This window comes from Melopsittacus undulatus, chromosome 1 (genome assembly GCF_012275295.1).
Source record: "Melopsittacus undulatus isolate bMelUnd1 chromosome 1, bMelUnd1.mat.Z, whole genome shotgun sequence".
Lineage (NCBI taxonomy): Eukaryota > Metazoa > Chordata > Aves > Psittaciformes > Psittaculidae > Melopsittacus > Melopsittacus undulatus.
This window is the reverse complement of record NC_047527.1, coordinates 2,728,838-2,747,110: the sequence shown is the minus strand read 5'-3', so window position 1 is coordinate 2,747,110 and position 18,273 is coordinate 2,728,838. Positions and strand designations below refer to the sequence as shown.

The window sequence follows — 18,273 nt, the reverse complement described above, 5'->3', positions numbered from 1 at the left end:
CATCAAACTACTGCCAGTTTGTACAGGGATCTAGGGAAGAGTTTAGGTGTATCTGGGTGTATTTGCTAGGGAAAGTTCAGTTTAATATAAGGAAGAAGTTCTTTACTGTGAGGGTGCTGAGGTGCTGGAATGGGTTGCCAAGAGAAGTGGTGAATACTCCCTCCCTGGCAGTGTTCAAGGCAGGTTGGACAGAGCCTTGGGTGCCATGGTCAAGTGTGAGGTGTCCCTGCTCACGGCAGGGGCTGGAACTGGATGATCTTAAGGTCCTTTCCAACCCAAACCATTCTATGATTTTATGATTATTGAGGCAATTAGATGGAGGCTTTGTGTGAGCAGACATCTCCCTTCCTTTGTGCGAGGTGTTGTACTGGGTGTCTCCTAGGACCACTCTCAAGGCTCTAGTAAACTCACCAAGGCTCTCAGCTAACATGTAATGCTGCACATCTCTGAATCTGGCCTTAAACATTTCCTTGCAAGGCCCACATGCAAAATAATCTCTCACACATTGTTCCACCAACACCAGATGTTTCACCAACAGCAGAACCAGGAGAGTGTCACTCTTTTCCACCATCAGAGCTGCGCCTTCATGAAGAGGATGGTGCTCATTTGTCACCAATGCATCCACATACCAAGGTTGCTGAGGTTTGGGTGAGGTTTGTATAACAGATGCAGCTGGCAGTAGTGAATACTGTCAGAGAAAGGAGTTTAGGATCACTTTGCAAGACCTCAGCTCTGTACAGCCTGTATTTCACCATGAATATTTATAGCTGGTTGATACAGACATCCAATGCTCTCGCCCTAACAAAGCAGACCAAAGGACCACATGCAGTTGTCCTGCTCACTGATTTATTTTGGCAATGACTAGATGGTTGATTTATGTGCTGTGCAGTATTTCCCAAGACATTCAACCATAGTAACTGGTGGTTCTACTTGCACTAGTGCTCCTCCACCTCTTATTTTGAGAGTAGTGATGCTGGTCCCCCAAGCAAGAGCTATGACAAGCACTGCCCCATTCTCTTAATGCTGCTGCTTTGGTAACACAGACTCCAGAAGGCACATTTGAAAGCAGCCAGTGCCAACCCACTGCTCTCCCCTGTGTTGATCACTTTCTGTTTGTATTACCCAGCAAAACTGTTCATGTGCCTGCAATTTGCCTTGTTGGACCTGAATTAAGATTCAAACAGCCCTGCAGCAATCTCTGCACTTCAGTCTTGCCCTGCTTCATGGAAACCTCTTCAATCTGCTGCCAGCTGCATTCTCCTCTCCTGAGCTCACTGATGCATGGCCAGGGGAGGTGGGACAGGGTGGCAAAGGGACAGAAGGGGAGGTGGCCTGTGGAAGTGTGTCCTTAGGGAAGAATGGGAGGGATTTATGTTGCCAAATGTTGGGTTTTTCCTTCTGTGCTCATAAGTTTGACCTACTTGAGAACAAAATTGTGTGTTGTTTTTCTTTCGACAGGTGAACATGGTTATTGGCATTCTGGTTTTTAACAAACTTGTATCCAAAGATGGAATAACAGATAAGAAACTGAAGGAACGGGCAGGGTATGCCTTATCAATACATCTACGTAAAGAATGAAATGACAAAAGATACCCCCCACCCAAGGCTGTGTTCAATAACCAGGCAAAGAATGCAAAGAGAGACTGGAGATGCGAACACAAAGCAAAAGCAGATTTCAACAGAATGAAAGAAACAAACAACACAATCTCTGCCTTGTCATTTGGAGCAGCAGAGACAAAAGCTCCAAGAAGCAGCACTGAGTTGCTATGGAGGAAGGGTAGAAGTTTATCTCTTTGTTAAAGTGGCTTCAGCCCAGGCTGATGAATCCTTTCAAAGATTAGAGAAAGCAAAGTGACTCCTCTCTCGTGCCTAGAGACAGCAGCTGGATCAGAGAGGGACTCAATCATTGCTAAGTGTAGAATGTGGTATAGGCTGTGTGACAGAGAAGTCCTGTTTCATGCTGGCAGATGGCTGAGAGACAGCAAAGGTTTGTGATACTTGTAAGGAAAGAGTCTGTGGAGGTCTAGCAGTGAGCAGATCCGTAGATGGATGAGTGTTTAAAGAGGAGGACTGTAAAGAAACCTCTTCTGCAAGAAAAGATTCTGATGCCACCTGAGGTTCTTTATCTTTTCTTCTATGATTCTGTGATTCCACAGCCATCATCCCAGCCTCCATCCCTGAGGCCTGGGCCTATGTTACCTGGTTTTCTTTGTAGTATAAACTGAAGAGCTGACTCCACAGTTCTTACCACCCTGGTCTCATTGGCAGCAGCTACCATGCAGGGCTCTCTGCTGGGTTACCTTCAAACACTGTTGACATTGGCTGTTCTGTCGTTAGTCCCATCAGGATGAGACCCCACTTCACCTTTGTTTCTGGAAACAAGTCTGTAGCCTGCTCAGACTTTACCCCTGAGCTGTTCCAAATGGCATGCTGACACTGTGAGTCAAATCAAAAGCACAGGTCAGCCTGGCTGCTGCTGTTAGTATGTTATTTTCCACTGCCTCACTTGGCTTGCTGTTGTGGTCAGAGAATTTATCTCCTTACCTGCTTCTAGAGGGTTGTGTACTCTTATTTGTCCATTGATGGAATTTGATTTATCACTGTGGATGACAATTGTATCCTTGAATCATAAGATACCAGGTTAGAATTGACCTCAAGGATCATCTGGTCCAACCTTTATTGGCAAATCATGACCTAGACTGGTTGCCCCAGCAGCCTGTCCAGCTGAATCTTAAGTGTCCAGCATTGAGAGAAGTTGTTTACAAAGAGACAAGGAGAGCAAGAGGTGTTCTGATGCTTCTGCATCACAGCTACAGCCAGAGCCTAAAACCTTAGAAGGCTGGTGGATAAGATAAAGGTTTCACCCCATCTGTGAAAGTGGAGGGAGTATGGGTACTTGTTGCCTTGTTTGCTGCTGTTGTAGGTTTCACAGAGAGGATAAGCTGCTTTATTCACTGTGGTGCTGGCAAAAGCCTTTGGTTCTAAAACTGGGTCTCAGAGGGTACAGGCATAAAGTACAGACACGGTTCTATGATCACACAATTGCACTGTCAGATAGTTCAGGTGGAAGTGGTTTTTAATTGAGTGATGGTAGCAAAACTAAATGTAGAAGCAAGCTCTTACCCAGCCAAGGGAGAAACACGGGGACATGTTAACGTTCATGGCAGCCTTCCAGTATGTGAAGGGGGCCTACAAGGATATTGGAGAGGGACTCTTCATCAGGGACTGTAGTGATAGGACAAGGGGTGATGGGTTCAAGCTGAAACAGGGGAAGTTCAGGCTGGATATAAGGAAGAAGTTCTTTATTGTGAGGGTGCTGAGGCACTGGAATGGGTTGCCCAGTGAAGTTGTGAATACTCTCTCCCTGGCAGTGTTCAAGGCCAGGTTGGACAGAGCCTTGGGTGGCATGATCTAGTATGAGGTGTCCCTGTCCATGGCAGGGTGTTGGAACTGGATGGTCCTAAGGTCCCTTCCAACCCAAACCATTATGTGATTCTATGTTTTATCAGCAGAGCTGACACGGCCGAGCACCATGGTCCCTCGATGCAGCAAAGAGGGGAATCTCAATGCCTTAGCGGTGTCATGGTTATGATAGTAAGAGGAGACTTAAGCACATTTGGATGATCAGAGGTATCAGTTGCTGTTGGGTGTAAAGGCACACAAAGATGTTACCTTCGGTGCATTGCTTAAAGCAGCTGCTATCAAGAAAGTGTTTGGTTCTGGATGATGCCTTCTTTACAAAGAGAGAACTTGAGAACATACCCAAGCTGCTGGCAGAGTCTGTAGCAAGATAATTGTGCTTGTAGGTAGAACTGACATAAATGGCATATTGTATTAGCAGAGCAGTGAGTTACTGTCTCTCAGTCTCTCCCTCTCTAATCTAAACTGCATACAGCACGACTTTATTCACTCCAGAGCACTGGTTATTGATCACACTCATAGCTCTACTCTGAAAACAAAACCTACAAAGGAAAAGCAAAAGAAAAAGTTATTTTTCTGATGTTCTTTGGTTTTTTCTTTCTATTCTCTTTTCCCCCCTTTCGTGTCCGTGTGTGTGTGTGCAGCACTTTTAAGCCTTCTCTGTGCTCAATGATTTTGTTCTCCTTTCAAAGTGCCACCTGCTGAGAGTGCGGAGGCACTTTCGAGTGTTCTGGTGCCCCTTTCCCTTTAGCTAGCCGCTTCTGGCCTGGGCTTGGGAACCGTGTTGGAAGGGAGATCTGAAGATAATCAGAATGATGTTTGGATCTGAGGAGATGGGATAAAGAAACGTTGTGTTTCCTTTCGCAGAGGCAAGAAGTATGGTTCAGTGTTGCAAAAGCAAAAAAGAAAGGGGGAAAGAACCCCCAAAAAGGGAATAAAAGATCTATTGAACACTAAGAAGAGCCCAGTACATATACAGCAGATCGGTTGGAGCATATAAATCAGTGCAACAGTTCCCATGAAATAATATCTGAGACACAATAGGTTTTGCCCTATACTTAGCAGAGAAAATTGCTGTGATTACCGTTGTCATATCTGTCAGAAAACGTTGACTTTCCAGTGGCAATGACTTTATAGATATAGCACAAAACCAGGCTGTAGAGAACTGTGATTACTTTGAGAGCTATGAACAACTGCCCCAGCTCCTTACTGGGACACAGCAAGTGTCTCCCAGCAGAACAGTTTCTATTCAAGTCCCACTGCACTGACCATGTTTGAGCTCTGTTGGCAGGAGGGCTACTACGTTTTAATGTCAGAAGCAGGAGCCTTTAAAATGAATGTTAAATCTATTCAGCCAGTGTTTATTCCAGAAGCATTTGTGTGCTCATGCAGCCAGGGAAGAAGAATGAGACTATAGGGTATATTATCAAAGGCTAATTTTAGCCTGCTGAGTTTAATCTCCATAGGCTTCCTCTGTAACTACTAGAGAGGTGGGAGTCTTGTTTAGTTGTTTCAACTTGCCCCTTATAAGACCTTTACTTCTTTTATCTCTCCATTGATTATAGAGAGGACTTGAGAAAGTCTGCCCCAATACCTTGTGTGAAATACTCTCTCTGTGACTGTCCTGGCAGAGTGTAATGGAGCCGGATTATCAGTGCATAGAGAAGAAAGTAATTGGAAAGATAATAACTCCATTAAAATAGGAACAGATTCAGATTGCCTTTCATCTCAGAATGTTTCATGTTTGAAGCAGCTCCTGTTCTTTGGGCCATGAGTGGCATAAAGCACTATTGAACTAAAGGTAGCAAAGTCCAGGCTTGAGTGAACACACCAGATGAGTCTGTGAGCTGGTTGTGGATATTGAGGAAGCAGAAAAAGCTAAATGAAATTAATACATTATTCACTGTGATTATTTCATTAGCTTCCCTTTCATATATACAGGCACCAAAATAAACCTGCTATGGAAATTCAATCTATTAACAGCCTCATGCCCAACAATAACACATTAGAGTATAAATGTATCCACATCTGTGCCTACCACTTACAACCTTCTGCATAAATACACCCAACAGCAGCTACAGTTGTGTGTTGCAGTGGTCTTTTGGCCAGCTCTTTGTGATTCAGTGTCATTCATGTTTTTTCTGGTATAGTTTTCCATCAAATTCTTCAAGTCAATCTGCTTTCTTTTTGCTGCCTATCTCTGCCTCTCTCTGTCTCTCTGCTTATCTGTTCTTTGTGGCCTATAGATCTGGGGATAAGCTGTCTTTTTCTAAGGGTCATGCACTTAATGCCTCTCAAGACCTACTTTATCTTTGGTTCAGCCAGTGTCTCACTGGATTTACACCATCCTTCCTGGAAAATATGTATCTATGGACACAGGAACTAATTTTCCCTGTGTTTGAAGGCTGAAAGTTTCTGTGGGATACCTTGGCCATTATTCTGTAAGGGAGTAATGGTTTATGTCACTGTAAAAGACCAATCAATAGCCACTTTGAAGTGGGCCCCTGGGACCACTGATAACACTGTGTTGGTGTTCATGGGGATGTTCTTTTTGCAGTGAGACTGAACACAAAGCTCTAAAAGTTAAGAAATGATCTGTCAAGTTTCCTAATCTCTCTCCCTGGCAGAGTAGGGCTGTAAATCCCACCTCAGATGTTTGGTACCAGCAAACATCACCCCTTACCAGCTGCATTGCCATCAATCAAGAACGACAGACCTACTGTCCTTTGGCAGTGATGTTCGTGCCTGTTATTAGGCATTTCTTGTAGGTCTGTAGGATGTTTTGCAGATTACCACCCATTTTCTGAGCCAGATCTGATGTAGATGTCTATCTCTGCACACAAACTAATAAATTCTGGGAAGGAACAGGGCCAGTGCCAAGCTAATGTGGCTTCTGGGCTTCTGAGTAAGAGCTGGCTTGTCAGTTAGGTGGGTATACACACATCAGCTTCTAAGAGTTACGAGGACGTGCCTTTTAGCAGATCCCTGCAACCCACAAGGGGATGGCTCTGTGGTTGATCCCATCCAGGAAAGGTGAAAACAACTGATGTAAGTCTCAGGGTTCATCATCCCAAAGATGTTTTCAGCTCCAAAACATGATATGAGAGAAGAAACATCTTGAAAGTAGCCAGTCAGTCTGGTTCCCTTCAGGACAGGTTAGTGGTCTTACAAGCACCCAAGTTTTGTTTGGCTTCCAGGACGTAACCAGTACCATTTGCATGTCCTTCATCACCAATTAAGCAAACATAGAGTGGCCTATCTCCTGATATTGTCAGCTGCCCTGTGGGTATCACCACGCAAGGGCCAGTGGAGAGAATATGTGACTTATTCCTTGCATTGTTTTAGGGAAGAAGATAAGCAGACACAGTCCCCATAGCCCTACTTCTTGCCTTCTACTGTACAACCCTGCCACCTTTTTTTGTTTTGGAGCAAAAAGGCCAGAAGGAAAAAGAGCAATTATTCAAAATCAAAGCAAAATAAAGAGGTGGAGACTGGGAGAGCAGTACTGGCTTCTCTTCCATGGGTGCCAGAGAGAGACACCCTGAATCTGGCTATTCACCAACACAGTTCCACCCTCTCCAGCGGCACCAACACGTCTCTGAATTGTACATTTTTCCCATTCCCCACATCTGGAGTGGTTCAGATGAGAGAGTTTTATTCCTGCCTGTCTTTCATTTCTCTTTCCACACTGGGTATGGTTGGTTGGCTCCCTTTCTTCTTTCTTCCTTCCTTTTCGTTGTTTCTGTTGGCTTCTCTATCCCTTTCCTTTCGACGTTTGTGTTCATAAGCAAAGTGTTTTGTTTTGTTTCAGTCTTTTGGTTTTAATTGCAGTCAGATGGCAGTGCCCCTTTACGGCATGACGCTCAAATGTTCCAAGTGTGGAGTAGTTTCTTCTGCTGAAGTTTCGGCCACAGCCACCAGTAACGCCATGTTAGTTCCTCTAATTTCAACTTCTTTTCTTTCTTTCTTTCCACTTTCTTTTTATTTGTTCCTTTTTTGATTGATTTTATTTCCCTCTTTCATTTCCCTGCATTCACCAGCCCTTGTTTGTTTCGTCTACCCATGTCCCTGCCCACCTCCCCACATCCCCAACACTCCCTGACCTCATTCTGTGGGCCATAAATAGTGTAGGGCTCCCCTGAAGCAAAAGCTGATGGGCTGGATCCTGACAAGCATTTTTTGACATGCCTAGATTGGAGCATGTGAGCAGCCCATGGAAGACAAAGGGACTCCTGTTTAGAAGCTGGGTATAAGTTTAATACCCCAATCTAATTTAGTCTTGGAGTTACAGACTTAAAGATGTGGTTCCCATTAATTTTGATGGTAGATGGAGGCCTCAACGTCCAGCTTTGTCAAACATTTAAGTGTGTGCTTGAGTTTCTTACTCCCGAGGCTGCAGAGCAGAGTATGATTTAAGTGAATTGGTGAATCACTTCCAAGTAGGGATTTTTTGTCTTATGAAAGGCTGAAGTTGAGTTTAATTCCTCATAGGGCTGCAGTTCTGATTTGATAAGTGTTGACTGCCTGTTTTGGACCACTAAAAGCACTTAGAATTAGTCCTCAAAATCTTCCAAGTATTTCATAGTTACAGAAGTCAAATGCTGTTAAATCTCTTCTTAGATGCTGCTGGATTTAGTTAAAAAAACCCCAAACTAAAGATGAAAATGCCAGAGCTTTGTTCTGCTGGAGAAATTGTTGCTATTTATATAGCTGGCTTTTCCCCAAAGGTTAAGGCAGGAGGGAGAGAGATGAAGGAAGGTTTGCCTTTTTAGTTCCCCTTTTGGAAATGTTATTATCTACATCATTTCCAAGTGATGCTAAAATGTGTGAAAGGAACAGTCTCAGAGCTAGACATTTGCAATCTGAAAACTCCTACCTTCAATTAAGCTAAACAAAACCAGGCAGCTGAATGCCAAATCTCAGTATTAAAGAAAATCAAAACACAAGGTTTTCTTCTTTGTTATTTCTATAAACTGAGCCACTTACATAAAATCCAACAGAATTTAAGGAAAAATGTACAATTCTGAAAAACAACCAATTGTTCTTAGAAAAAAAGAGCATGAATCACCTCTATTAAGAGCCAGAAGTTTCTATAGAATGCAAAACCTAAACACAGTCTCATTTATTTCCACTGTTGAAGTTGTTTACTTACCTTTTGCTACCGTACCCAGCTGAGATGGTGAGGAAACATTGGTCCAGACACACGTACCACCAGTCTGGAGTTAGCAGGTCGCTGCATTTCAGTTTCCTGTGACTGTAGAGGAATGCTAAACCAGCAGAATATTTAATTAACAGATTAGATGTTAAGTAGGAGAGGATTTCTGTTCATAGTGAATTCATTTTAAAAGCAAAACAATCTCAAATCCTTTTCCCATATTGTCTGACACTGATCTGTCATGAATCACCTGTTCTGATTCACTTTCAAACCAGAAAGGAAGGCATATGAAATCCAGATCTACTTATCCTGCTTTTCAAATTTAAGTGGTTTGATAGAACTGGAGGGCTCTTGTGAGAGGATCTGTCTTTTGTTTCCCAGCAGATAGAATACCTTTGATAACAAATACCAGTACTGGTTTTGTCATTGTTCCAGAAGTGTCCTATGCTCTTGTCCTTGAAAAGGGACCACTGAGTAATACATTAATTAGTTCACTCAGCCCTTGTTCACCCTTGTCTATTAATTCTGCAGCTAAACAATTTCTTTTTCTTCTTCCAAATCTATTGTAAATGAGGTTATCAATAAGGCAAAGCACTGATTGTGTTTCATGCCACTGCCACTGTTCTGCTGGCCTTCATCCCAGACCTTGGAACAGCTTTACCATTCAGTTTTGGAGTCTTATAATGTAAATCAGATGCCATGAAGATTCCTTGTTCCTCCCTGACCTGGAATTAGCCATAGTTGTTTGGTAGAGAGCACAGCAAGGATGTTCCTGCCTTGTTTCTGCTGGGGTTGCTCAAGCTGTCACCAGCTTAACTCCCACAGGTTTTAGAGGCTTGTTTTGGGGGGTATTGGTTTCTTGGCATAAAGGGATAGATGCTTTTGTCCATTTTTCTCGGCTTTTGGAAATCATAGCAGTTTTTGGACAACTCTGTGGTAGTATCTGTGTTTAAGAGAGAAGAGGTCAGAAAAGGGGATGTGTAGCTGAAGGAAAACGTGGTAAATCACTGATGGGAGATCATGGTGTAATCATAACAAAAATGAATAAATATGTGCTGGAAATTGTGCAAGGTTTTGACTTGGAAAATGATAAAAAGAAAAGCTTTAGATGTATATGATGTTTTAAGGTTTATGTTAAGGGTTAGCTAGACTTGATAGGTATGGGTTAAAAACACCCTTCCCTTTAAGTTGTTCTGGAGACAACGCTAGGTATCTTTTGCAATTGGAATACTTCTATTCCCACATTTCTTTCTTTTTATTGCTTCCTGGAGGGTAGCCTCAGACTGTCAAATACCAAATTATAATTAATTTGTCTTTGCTACCTGTGAAAAGTTTTATTTAAGGCAAGGAAAAAGATATCTCAGGGGCATCCCATTTCTTTGTACTTACTGCGAATGAGGACATCCACTGTTGATACCAGGGACTGCAGATGGAGAGGTGAATGGGTGGATGGATGGATGGATGGATGGCATTCCTGCCAGGCAGTACATTGCAAATATGGACTTTCAAGTTCTGATCATAGAGAAAAGACTGGCCCAGGACTAAGGCCCTTGCACTATATATTCTTTCACACAACCCACCTAAGAGCTAATGTCAGGGAGTCCTCCTGACCCTTTTCATATTAAATCCCTCTTTCATCATCAGAAGCTAATGTCAGATCTCCCATCTAAAGGATTTACTCTTTTTCTTGGCACAAAGTTCTATCAGGAACTCTTAGATGTCACATTTTCAGCCCATATTGTAGTTCCAGCACTAATGTGAATCAACATTTACATGCAGAGCAGGTTTTATGAAAGAGACTGTTCCTCAGGAGAGTGTTGTTCTCATAGTTCAAGGAATCTGAAATTTTATCCATACATGGGGGTAATACTTGGGTCCTGCAGGTCCTTCCTTTGACTGTCAAAGGAGAGTTCCCCTTACGAATAATGAAGCTGTCTGTCCATGCCAACTTCTTTACCTGCCTCTCTGACTTAGAAACATTTGATTTCCTGCTCAGATATGGTTCAGATTGTGGCAACTGAGAGAAGAATTGTCTTTTGGAGAAAATCAAAATCATATCTTGTGTTTGTGGGCTGCCTCTGCAAGGGGCATGCATAGAGCCCCCTCTTTTCTAGTTACTGATTTCCTGTACTGGTTGTATGGGCATAAAGTTAAAGGGAGTTGCTCTGAAACTGCCCCTAAAATTGAGGCAATAGTCTTGCTTTTAGAAAGAATACAAGTTAGAGAAGTGATAAATCATGAGAGAATTTAAATGCCTGTTTTCCTGTAGGAGAACTGCTGTGATGTAGGAATAGAGTAACCATCAGAATAGTGGAGCAGCACATAGCACTCCATGCAGCATGTAAGGAGCTATCCATTGCCTTATGCGTTGAGTCCAGCTACCACCTCCCTCTTCAGAGCTCTTCTACAGAAACTGCTTTCTGAATATTAAAGTTATATTTCCTTCTGCTGCTTCTTTAGCTTATGGTACTAGCTGCCCTGTCAGTGTTGAGTACTGAGAAGAATTGATCACTTACTTCTTTATAATGTCCCTTTACATCTCTGTTGGCATGTACTGTGTGTCCTCTGCACTTGCTCTTTGTCAGGGTGCAGGCTTCTTAATCTTTCTCCATGTAGATCTTTATTTCCAAACCCATTTTTTTTCTCTTTCCATTGCTGTCCTCTAAGTGCCACCACTTTATCCCACTTCTTTTGCAAAGATGAAGACTCTCAAGACTGCCAACTAACTAAAGAACAAGACCAGAGCTAGTTCTTGGCATTCTGACCAAAGGTCATAGTCTGCTTGTTGCCAGTGCTGGGTCTGCTGTATGCTTTCATAAAGCTAAGTCTTTGCTATGCTAAATAAAGCAATGTTATTGTGTGGCTACTTTGTCACACATCACTGTAATTTTATTTCGTTGCACTGTGCTATAGCATTGCACTATCCCAAAGTAAGACCCTTCCTTTGCGATACAACAATAGTGTGGTGTGGTGTGGAGGAACAATATGACACTACAACTGTACTGCTGAGTAACATTGTCATGTCATGGTCATCATGCAACAAACCAGCATCATCCTTCCACAATGCAGTGTAATGATCTTCCCTTGATACTGCTGTCATTCATCATGAGTGCTGTCATGTATGGGACATGGAAGAGGATCTGCCAGCTAATTCCTTTGTCTCAAGTAATAGACATCCTGGATTCACTGATCATATATAATCCATAATAGTCATTAGGTAGTAAATAAAGTCATCATATAACAAATCATCATTTCATTCCACATCATGTGGCATTAAGCCATAAAGTTTCTTAGGTCCCACAAGTTATTCTGGAACCTTCTAAGAATGCACAGTACCTCCTAAGAAAGGCACAGATGGAAGGTTGGCAGGAGTATGAGTTCTGCTATGAATTCAGCTCACAGCAAGCAGAATTAAGGGCAATGTCACAGGAAACCCACTTATCTTCCACTGAGTTTTCTCCTGAAATTTGTCTTGATATGATTTCTTTTTTAAAATGGAACTTTGAATTTAATATTTCAAAAGTTAAGCAGAGCTCTGCAAGTGAAATTAGAGTCAGTTACATCCTTGTGACCTGTTGCCATCTGCTGCCTGAGAATAAAGATTATGCACTAAATGTCAAGCAACATTTCCATAACGTTTGTAAGGGATGAATATTGTTGAGAAGACATCTGCAAGGTGAATCACAAAGAGAACAGAAAGGCCATACTTTTAGCCAATGTAAGTCAGCATGACTCAGTTGGGAAAGTTTCTCCAGCTGAGTACATAGGGTAATACTGTTTTCAACATCTGAGTTGAAAGGCGGAGAGATTTAAGTGATGATTTAAAGTTGTTTATGTTGGGAGCAATAGTGAAGTCCATCAGGACATCTCGACTCAGAAGAAAGCTGAATAGTTTACCTGTATGGAGGCCATTGCAAATTTCAGAACAAAGGTCTGGGAAGGATTCACTGAGTCCAGTGTGAAGACAGCAGGAGCTCTGAAGGGCACCAATTGTCATGGATCATTGTATCTATGCTCTGGATAGAAGGCAGACTTAAGTCTGTCTTCTGCCTTGTTAAAGCAGGTGTGTGAATATAGGGGTTTTTTAAGCAGGTTTTAAAGCCAATGGATTGAAATATAACAATTTGCTGAATAGAAACACAATTTCCCTCCACACCAGCATCCCTTGAAACCCCAAATCCACATCTAAATCTTGGATCCACATCTAAATCATTGTCAATCTGATGTTGCAGTTCATTTAGATGGCTGGTTCAGACCTATACTTACAGGTCAGATCCATTCTCAGATGTGGCCAGGTTTCTTATTTGCATGTTAGTGGTAGTAACATACTCATATGTGTATTATTAAGAACATTCTGGAAAAACAGATAATTCCAGGAAGCAGACTTGTCTAGTACAGACCTTTCTGAGCACCTTCTATTGACTTTGCTGGTTCCCAGCAATCACGATTGCAAGTTGCTGCTGGAATGGCTACATCTACCAAGCCATGCATCAGGCATGTTGTGCTTGTTGATACTTCCATGAAAGACATATCTATAGTGGCATGTTATGGACCAAACCATATCTTTCCATTCAGCTTTTCTGCCTCTGTTTTTTCACTGCACTTACTGCTTAGCCAGTTTTATTAATGCACCATTGCAACAGACAGCAAAGAGAGATTTCAGTATAATGAAGCAGATTTCAGTAGAGAATTGGAATAAAAACTTATGTTTGGGAGTTTTTTGGTTGCTGCTTTTATTTAACAGTACTTTGAAATTATAGTTCTTATTGGACATGAAAGAACACACATTCTCTGTAAAATTACAAGGTATCGGCTTATATCATGGCCTTTACCTTACATGGAAATCTCATAATTCTTGTTTTACGTTGGAAAAAGAAGTATTTTCCATTTCCCTCTTCCCCTAAGTAAATTACATTGTTTAACATCATCATGAAGAAACACATCTTAGTCTGGACAGGTTGTATCAAAATATCATTATGACTATGGAAATAACCTGTCGCTTTAGTATATGGTCATTGCAGCAGAACTGATGTAACAGTCCTTGAAAAACTCGTAACTGAAGCCAGGGCGTTCTATCCTGATGTCCATACCTGTGTCCAAGCTCCAGCTTTGTTCAGGTAAAACTCTCACTGAGGTCTGTGAGGGTGGTACCTGGATAGCCAGCAAGTAAACATTACTAAAACCTTGAGCATATAGCAGAAAATGGTAAGCAAGTCCCATGTAAGTACTGCAAAACATGTGTCACGATATCTGTCCTGTAATTTCTTGTGTTGCCTGTATTTTGTTAGTATATAGGTTGAGATATTCTATGCAGGAAGCTCAACTTGTTATTCAGCCTGTTCATAGATCTACTCCTATTTAATAGATAAAAGCCCACAGAGAAATTCTCCTGGTGCTCTTGGTGCACTGGTGCTGCCATATATATAGGATGATTGACAGTCTAAAGTCTCCCTTGTAAGCTGTTAATACTGCCTGGGACCCTTTTTGGTTCAGAGAGATGAATGAATAAATAGTCCATGGGGACAGAGCTGCTTTCCTATTTCTTAGAGCCATCATTCATAAAGTGGAGGTTCGTAGGGCACTACTTGCATTACAGAAACAGGTTTGTCTGGTTTCCTGTCTTGTGAATTAAAAAGTGGCCTGAATCTTAAGTTCTTTTAACCCAGAATGTTCACCCAAGCATAGACTTATTTACAATAGCTGCTGAATATAGAAACTTCTATTTTTATTTCAAGAGATCATACAAGAAAGCAGGAAAACTTCTGTTCACAGAGAAATTGGGTCAGATACCAGTTCTGATGTTCACTGATGTAATGTTGTAGGGGACCATCAGCTATAGTGAGCAACAGCAGAACATCAGTCTCCACATCAGCTCTATGCTTGTCCGTTTTAGTCACTTGAAACTGTGACACATGTTCCTAGTCTTGGTGTCTTCCATGTGCTGTGGAAGTCCAACTGTCTGTAACCCAAGTACCAACAGCCATCGTGACAAACCAGTCTGCTGCAGTTGTTCCCCTTCCCTTTGGCAACCTGAAGTGATTGTATTTTGTCTCCCCTCCTTGGGAAATGTCATCCTTGTGGACTAGTGACATAGAATGGGAAGGGTGTGAAAGGGGGAGTGAGGTATCTGCATCCTTCCTCCTCACCTCAAGTTTTATGCATGACTGCACCATTGAAAAATAGTCCCTCCTGTAGATACGTGTCACTTGTTTTGGTAGCCTGAGTGTGCAAAGCATCTTCCTGCTTCCCTATGACAGGGGCTCAGAAGACATCTAGCACAAATATACGTTGCTGAAGAAGTCTTCTGAAGCCCCATGGGATCAGGATGCTGAATGAACATCCCACGTGGAAGTGGGTGAAGCTGAAGTGGAGCTGAATTCTCTTTTCCTCTCCCTTGACAGGGCATCCCTTTGGAGCTCCTGTGTGGTCCTACCTCTCCTGGCTCTCACCTGGATGTCTGCAGTTCTGGCAATCACAGATAGGAGGTCAGCACTCTTCCAGATCCTTTTTGCTGTCTTTGACTCATTGGAGGGCTTCGTCATCGTTATGGTCCATTGTATCCTAAGGCGGGAGGTAAGACCAATGAGTCCTTCTCTTTTATATAACCAACACACTTCTCACAGAAAAGATCTGGAAAAAGTCCAGTCAGCTTAGTAACTTCTCTAATCCTATCAAGCTTTGCCTCTGTGACCACAAAAATGACCATGACAGTGTTGGTCAGAGGGATGATTCAATGGCTGTCATGCTGAGTGTACTGCAGAATGGAATCTAGGGGACTTTCTTATCTAACATGTCAGACTTTGCCTGTTTAACACCAAAATTAATGTTTCCAGAATATTTACACCCCACCTCTGAAAAAGTAGAATATTAAGGAAAACAATGTGTTTCATTTCAAGGGGGACAACTTGCACTGAGATTTATGGAAGCACTACACTGGCATTAGCGCCTAGATGTTGGAGCTAGAAAGGAAAGTTAGCAATAATCAAGCAAGGAAATTGAGTAAATTCTCTCCAGCCTCCCTATGGAGACTTAAAATGGTAAATTATATCAGGGAAGGAAAGGACGAATCTTTTATGTTTCTTTAATTCTTTTCATCCTACTGAGTGGATAGGCTATTAATAACCGAGACAGGAAGGGTGGTTTTTCTCAGTATTCATTTTATCTTCTTACAGCTCCTTTAAATTAAATAAAACAGATTAATTTCTTATGTCAGGCCAATGAAATCAATGGAATTACACCACTGGCTTGGCTGAGGCTCCTTCAACTAATTGAATTATAAATATGGGCCTGCATCTGCCTCCTATTGCAATCACTGGCATTGATTTCAGTAAGGTTTGGATCAGATATATATTACTGCTGATATAGGATCATAATCAGATATTTGAGACCCCAATATGAAGATTTATGCAACAACATCCACTGTAAACATATTGCAAACTGCAAAACAGAAGATGTTTTTATTCTTGACTATATAAATCAACCTAGAAGTGGCCAGCACAATGACCCAGGATACCTATAAAACCTTCAAGTTGCTCTGTTGCTATGTGGGACATATAACACATAAACTATTTGAAAAGGATACCTGAATGCTACTGAAGTAGGATCCATGTTCTTTTGATCTACCAAAGAACCAGAATTTAGTATGATTTGGTATTCCTTTCTGACTCTGGCTTCTGCAAATCCATTTGTTCCTACAGGTCCAGGATGCTGTGAAGTGCCGAGTAGTAGATCGTCAGGAAGAGGGCAATGGAGACTCAGGGGGGTCATTTCAGAATGGACACGCTCAGCTAATGGTAGGGGAAACTACCACCTCGTCTATTATTAAGGACATTTTTAAGTCAAAACTGATAAACAAAGAGCTCTGCCCATCACAGTATTTGCAATCATCATTCTTTTTAACTTTAAACCTGTACCTCAACAAACGTGGCAGTTAGCATAGGCTCTATAACATAAATTCGGTTTCTTTTCATTATATCATTATGGGGCTCAAACTTACACACCAGCTTTCGCAGACATCTTTGTGAGATCCTTTCTTTCCCAAAAAATTCAAAGCCAAAATATACCTCCCAGATCTTCCAAACCTTTTCATCCCCATCACGCTGCCTTGTCCTAGCTGGAAGTAGGAGGCAGTAGTTTAATACTGGTTTAATCACAGCATGTTGGGTCATTATTATAGAGATGCCCTCTCAAAGGGATTTGTTTCTCTCAAAAGCACACTTGCTTACATTGCTTCACTGGGAATAGTTTAAGCACTGTAAGCCTTGGTCCTTTTGTATAGGTCCTTTGCAAATAAACCAGATAAAGTCATAGAAGTATAGACTATGGGGAATCATCCTGCATCTGCTTCACTGTTTAGATGACATAAGAAACATTTGGTTTCTGGGGCTTTTGGAGTAAGGACATCTGGACAAGCACAACATTTGGATAAGTTCCAAAGATGTCTAGTTAATATTAGACCTATATGACAACCAATGGTGGTTTTTTCCAGTCACTCTTGTGGTAAGTTAAGTAGCTTGTGCTTGGGGACAAGGTCTTGCTTCAAACAGCACAATCTTCAAGTCAAGACATCAAGAGATATATAATTCTACTACACCTCATAGGTGATTGCTAAAACCAACTACCTTCATTTCTAATTTAAATGTGTAGTCTTCTCATTTTCAGACAGGCTCTTGTTATATCAATTTATGTGCAATTAGAAAGCCCCTTGCATGCCTACTACTTTCTCTCCTTCAACAATAGACACCATAATCATATTCAATCTCAATCTTCTTTTCAATAAGTTAACATACTGAGCTTTTTTATTCTCCCTCTGTAAGACATTTGCCTTCAAATTATGTATATAACCCCTTCCATATGCCCTTCAACCTCTCGCCATTCTTTAAACCCATGGATGCTGGATTTGTTATTCTATTGCCACCATCCCAAAGCTATATCCTGAAGTTTCACATTTGTGTCTCCCCATATAACTTCCTGTTTTCATTCATTATCAACCACTTGCAGAATTCTGTGTCAGCTACACGTTTTTCTGCAGTGAGATTACATTTACATCTGCAAGGTTGATGGATGTGTTGAGTAAAGAGCTTACAATCAGTTTCTTCACACTCAGGCACAAAAACCCCTCCACAATCTAGATGTGAATGATGACTCCTCACTGATATTTTTAAAGGGGCACAATGTTATTTTCTAGTGACTAAGTTGTAAAATAACCAAAGGAATCCAAAGCTCTGCAGGATGGAGTTTTCGCTTTTACCTTTTCCAATAATCTCCAAATCTGCACAAGTGAAAAGAAGCTTAGCTGAGTAGAACTGTTCTCCACAAAATCTTGTTCACTGGTATTAAATATAAGCCTATCTTCAATTTATTTATCAGTAGAACTAATACAGGCTGTTTGGTTCCATTTCTCTGGAACTCCTATCATGAAAATGAGATTATTTTTTCCTGAGTCATCCCTTTTGCCCATTTAAACACCAGTTCAGGCTTATTTCCCTTCTATTCTTTCCAGATTTATTTGATATCCCAAATAATTTACTATGAAATTAGCATCACGAATGTTGAGATAATTCCTCAGCCAGCTCTTCAAAAAGTATTTGGTCTCAAACTACTGATATTAAAGTGTTTATCCCAAGGGCATGGGGATAATTTTTTTTCATACTCTTAGTATTAAACTGGAATGCATTTAATCACATCACTACAGTTAC

At 41.5% G+C, this 18,273-nt stretch overlaps 1 protein-coding gene across 1 annotated transcript in view; it reads left to right on the top strand.

The window, feature by feature from the left end:
• The window catches only part of ADGRB1 (adhesion G protein-coupled receptor B1), a 204,425-nt gene that overhangs the window by 162,754 nt on the left and 23,398 nt on the right, over positions 1-18,273 (top strand). The window contains exons 24-27 of the mRNA XM_034067515.1: positions 1,459-1,544; positions 7,252-7,350; positions 14,977-15,148; positions 16,273-16,368. Of these exons, the coding sequence (XP_033923406.1) occupies positions 1,459-1,544; positions 7,252-7,350; positions 14,977-15,148; positions 16,273-16,368 (453 nt within the window). The remainder of the gene's footprint in view (positions 1-1,458; positions 1,545-7,251; positions 7,351-14,976; positions 15,149-16,272; positions 16,369-18,273) is intronic.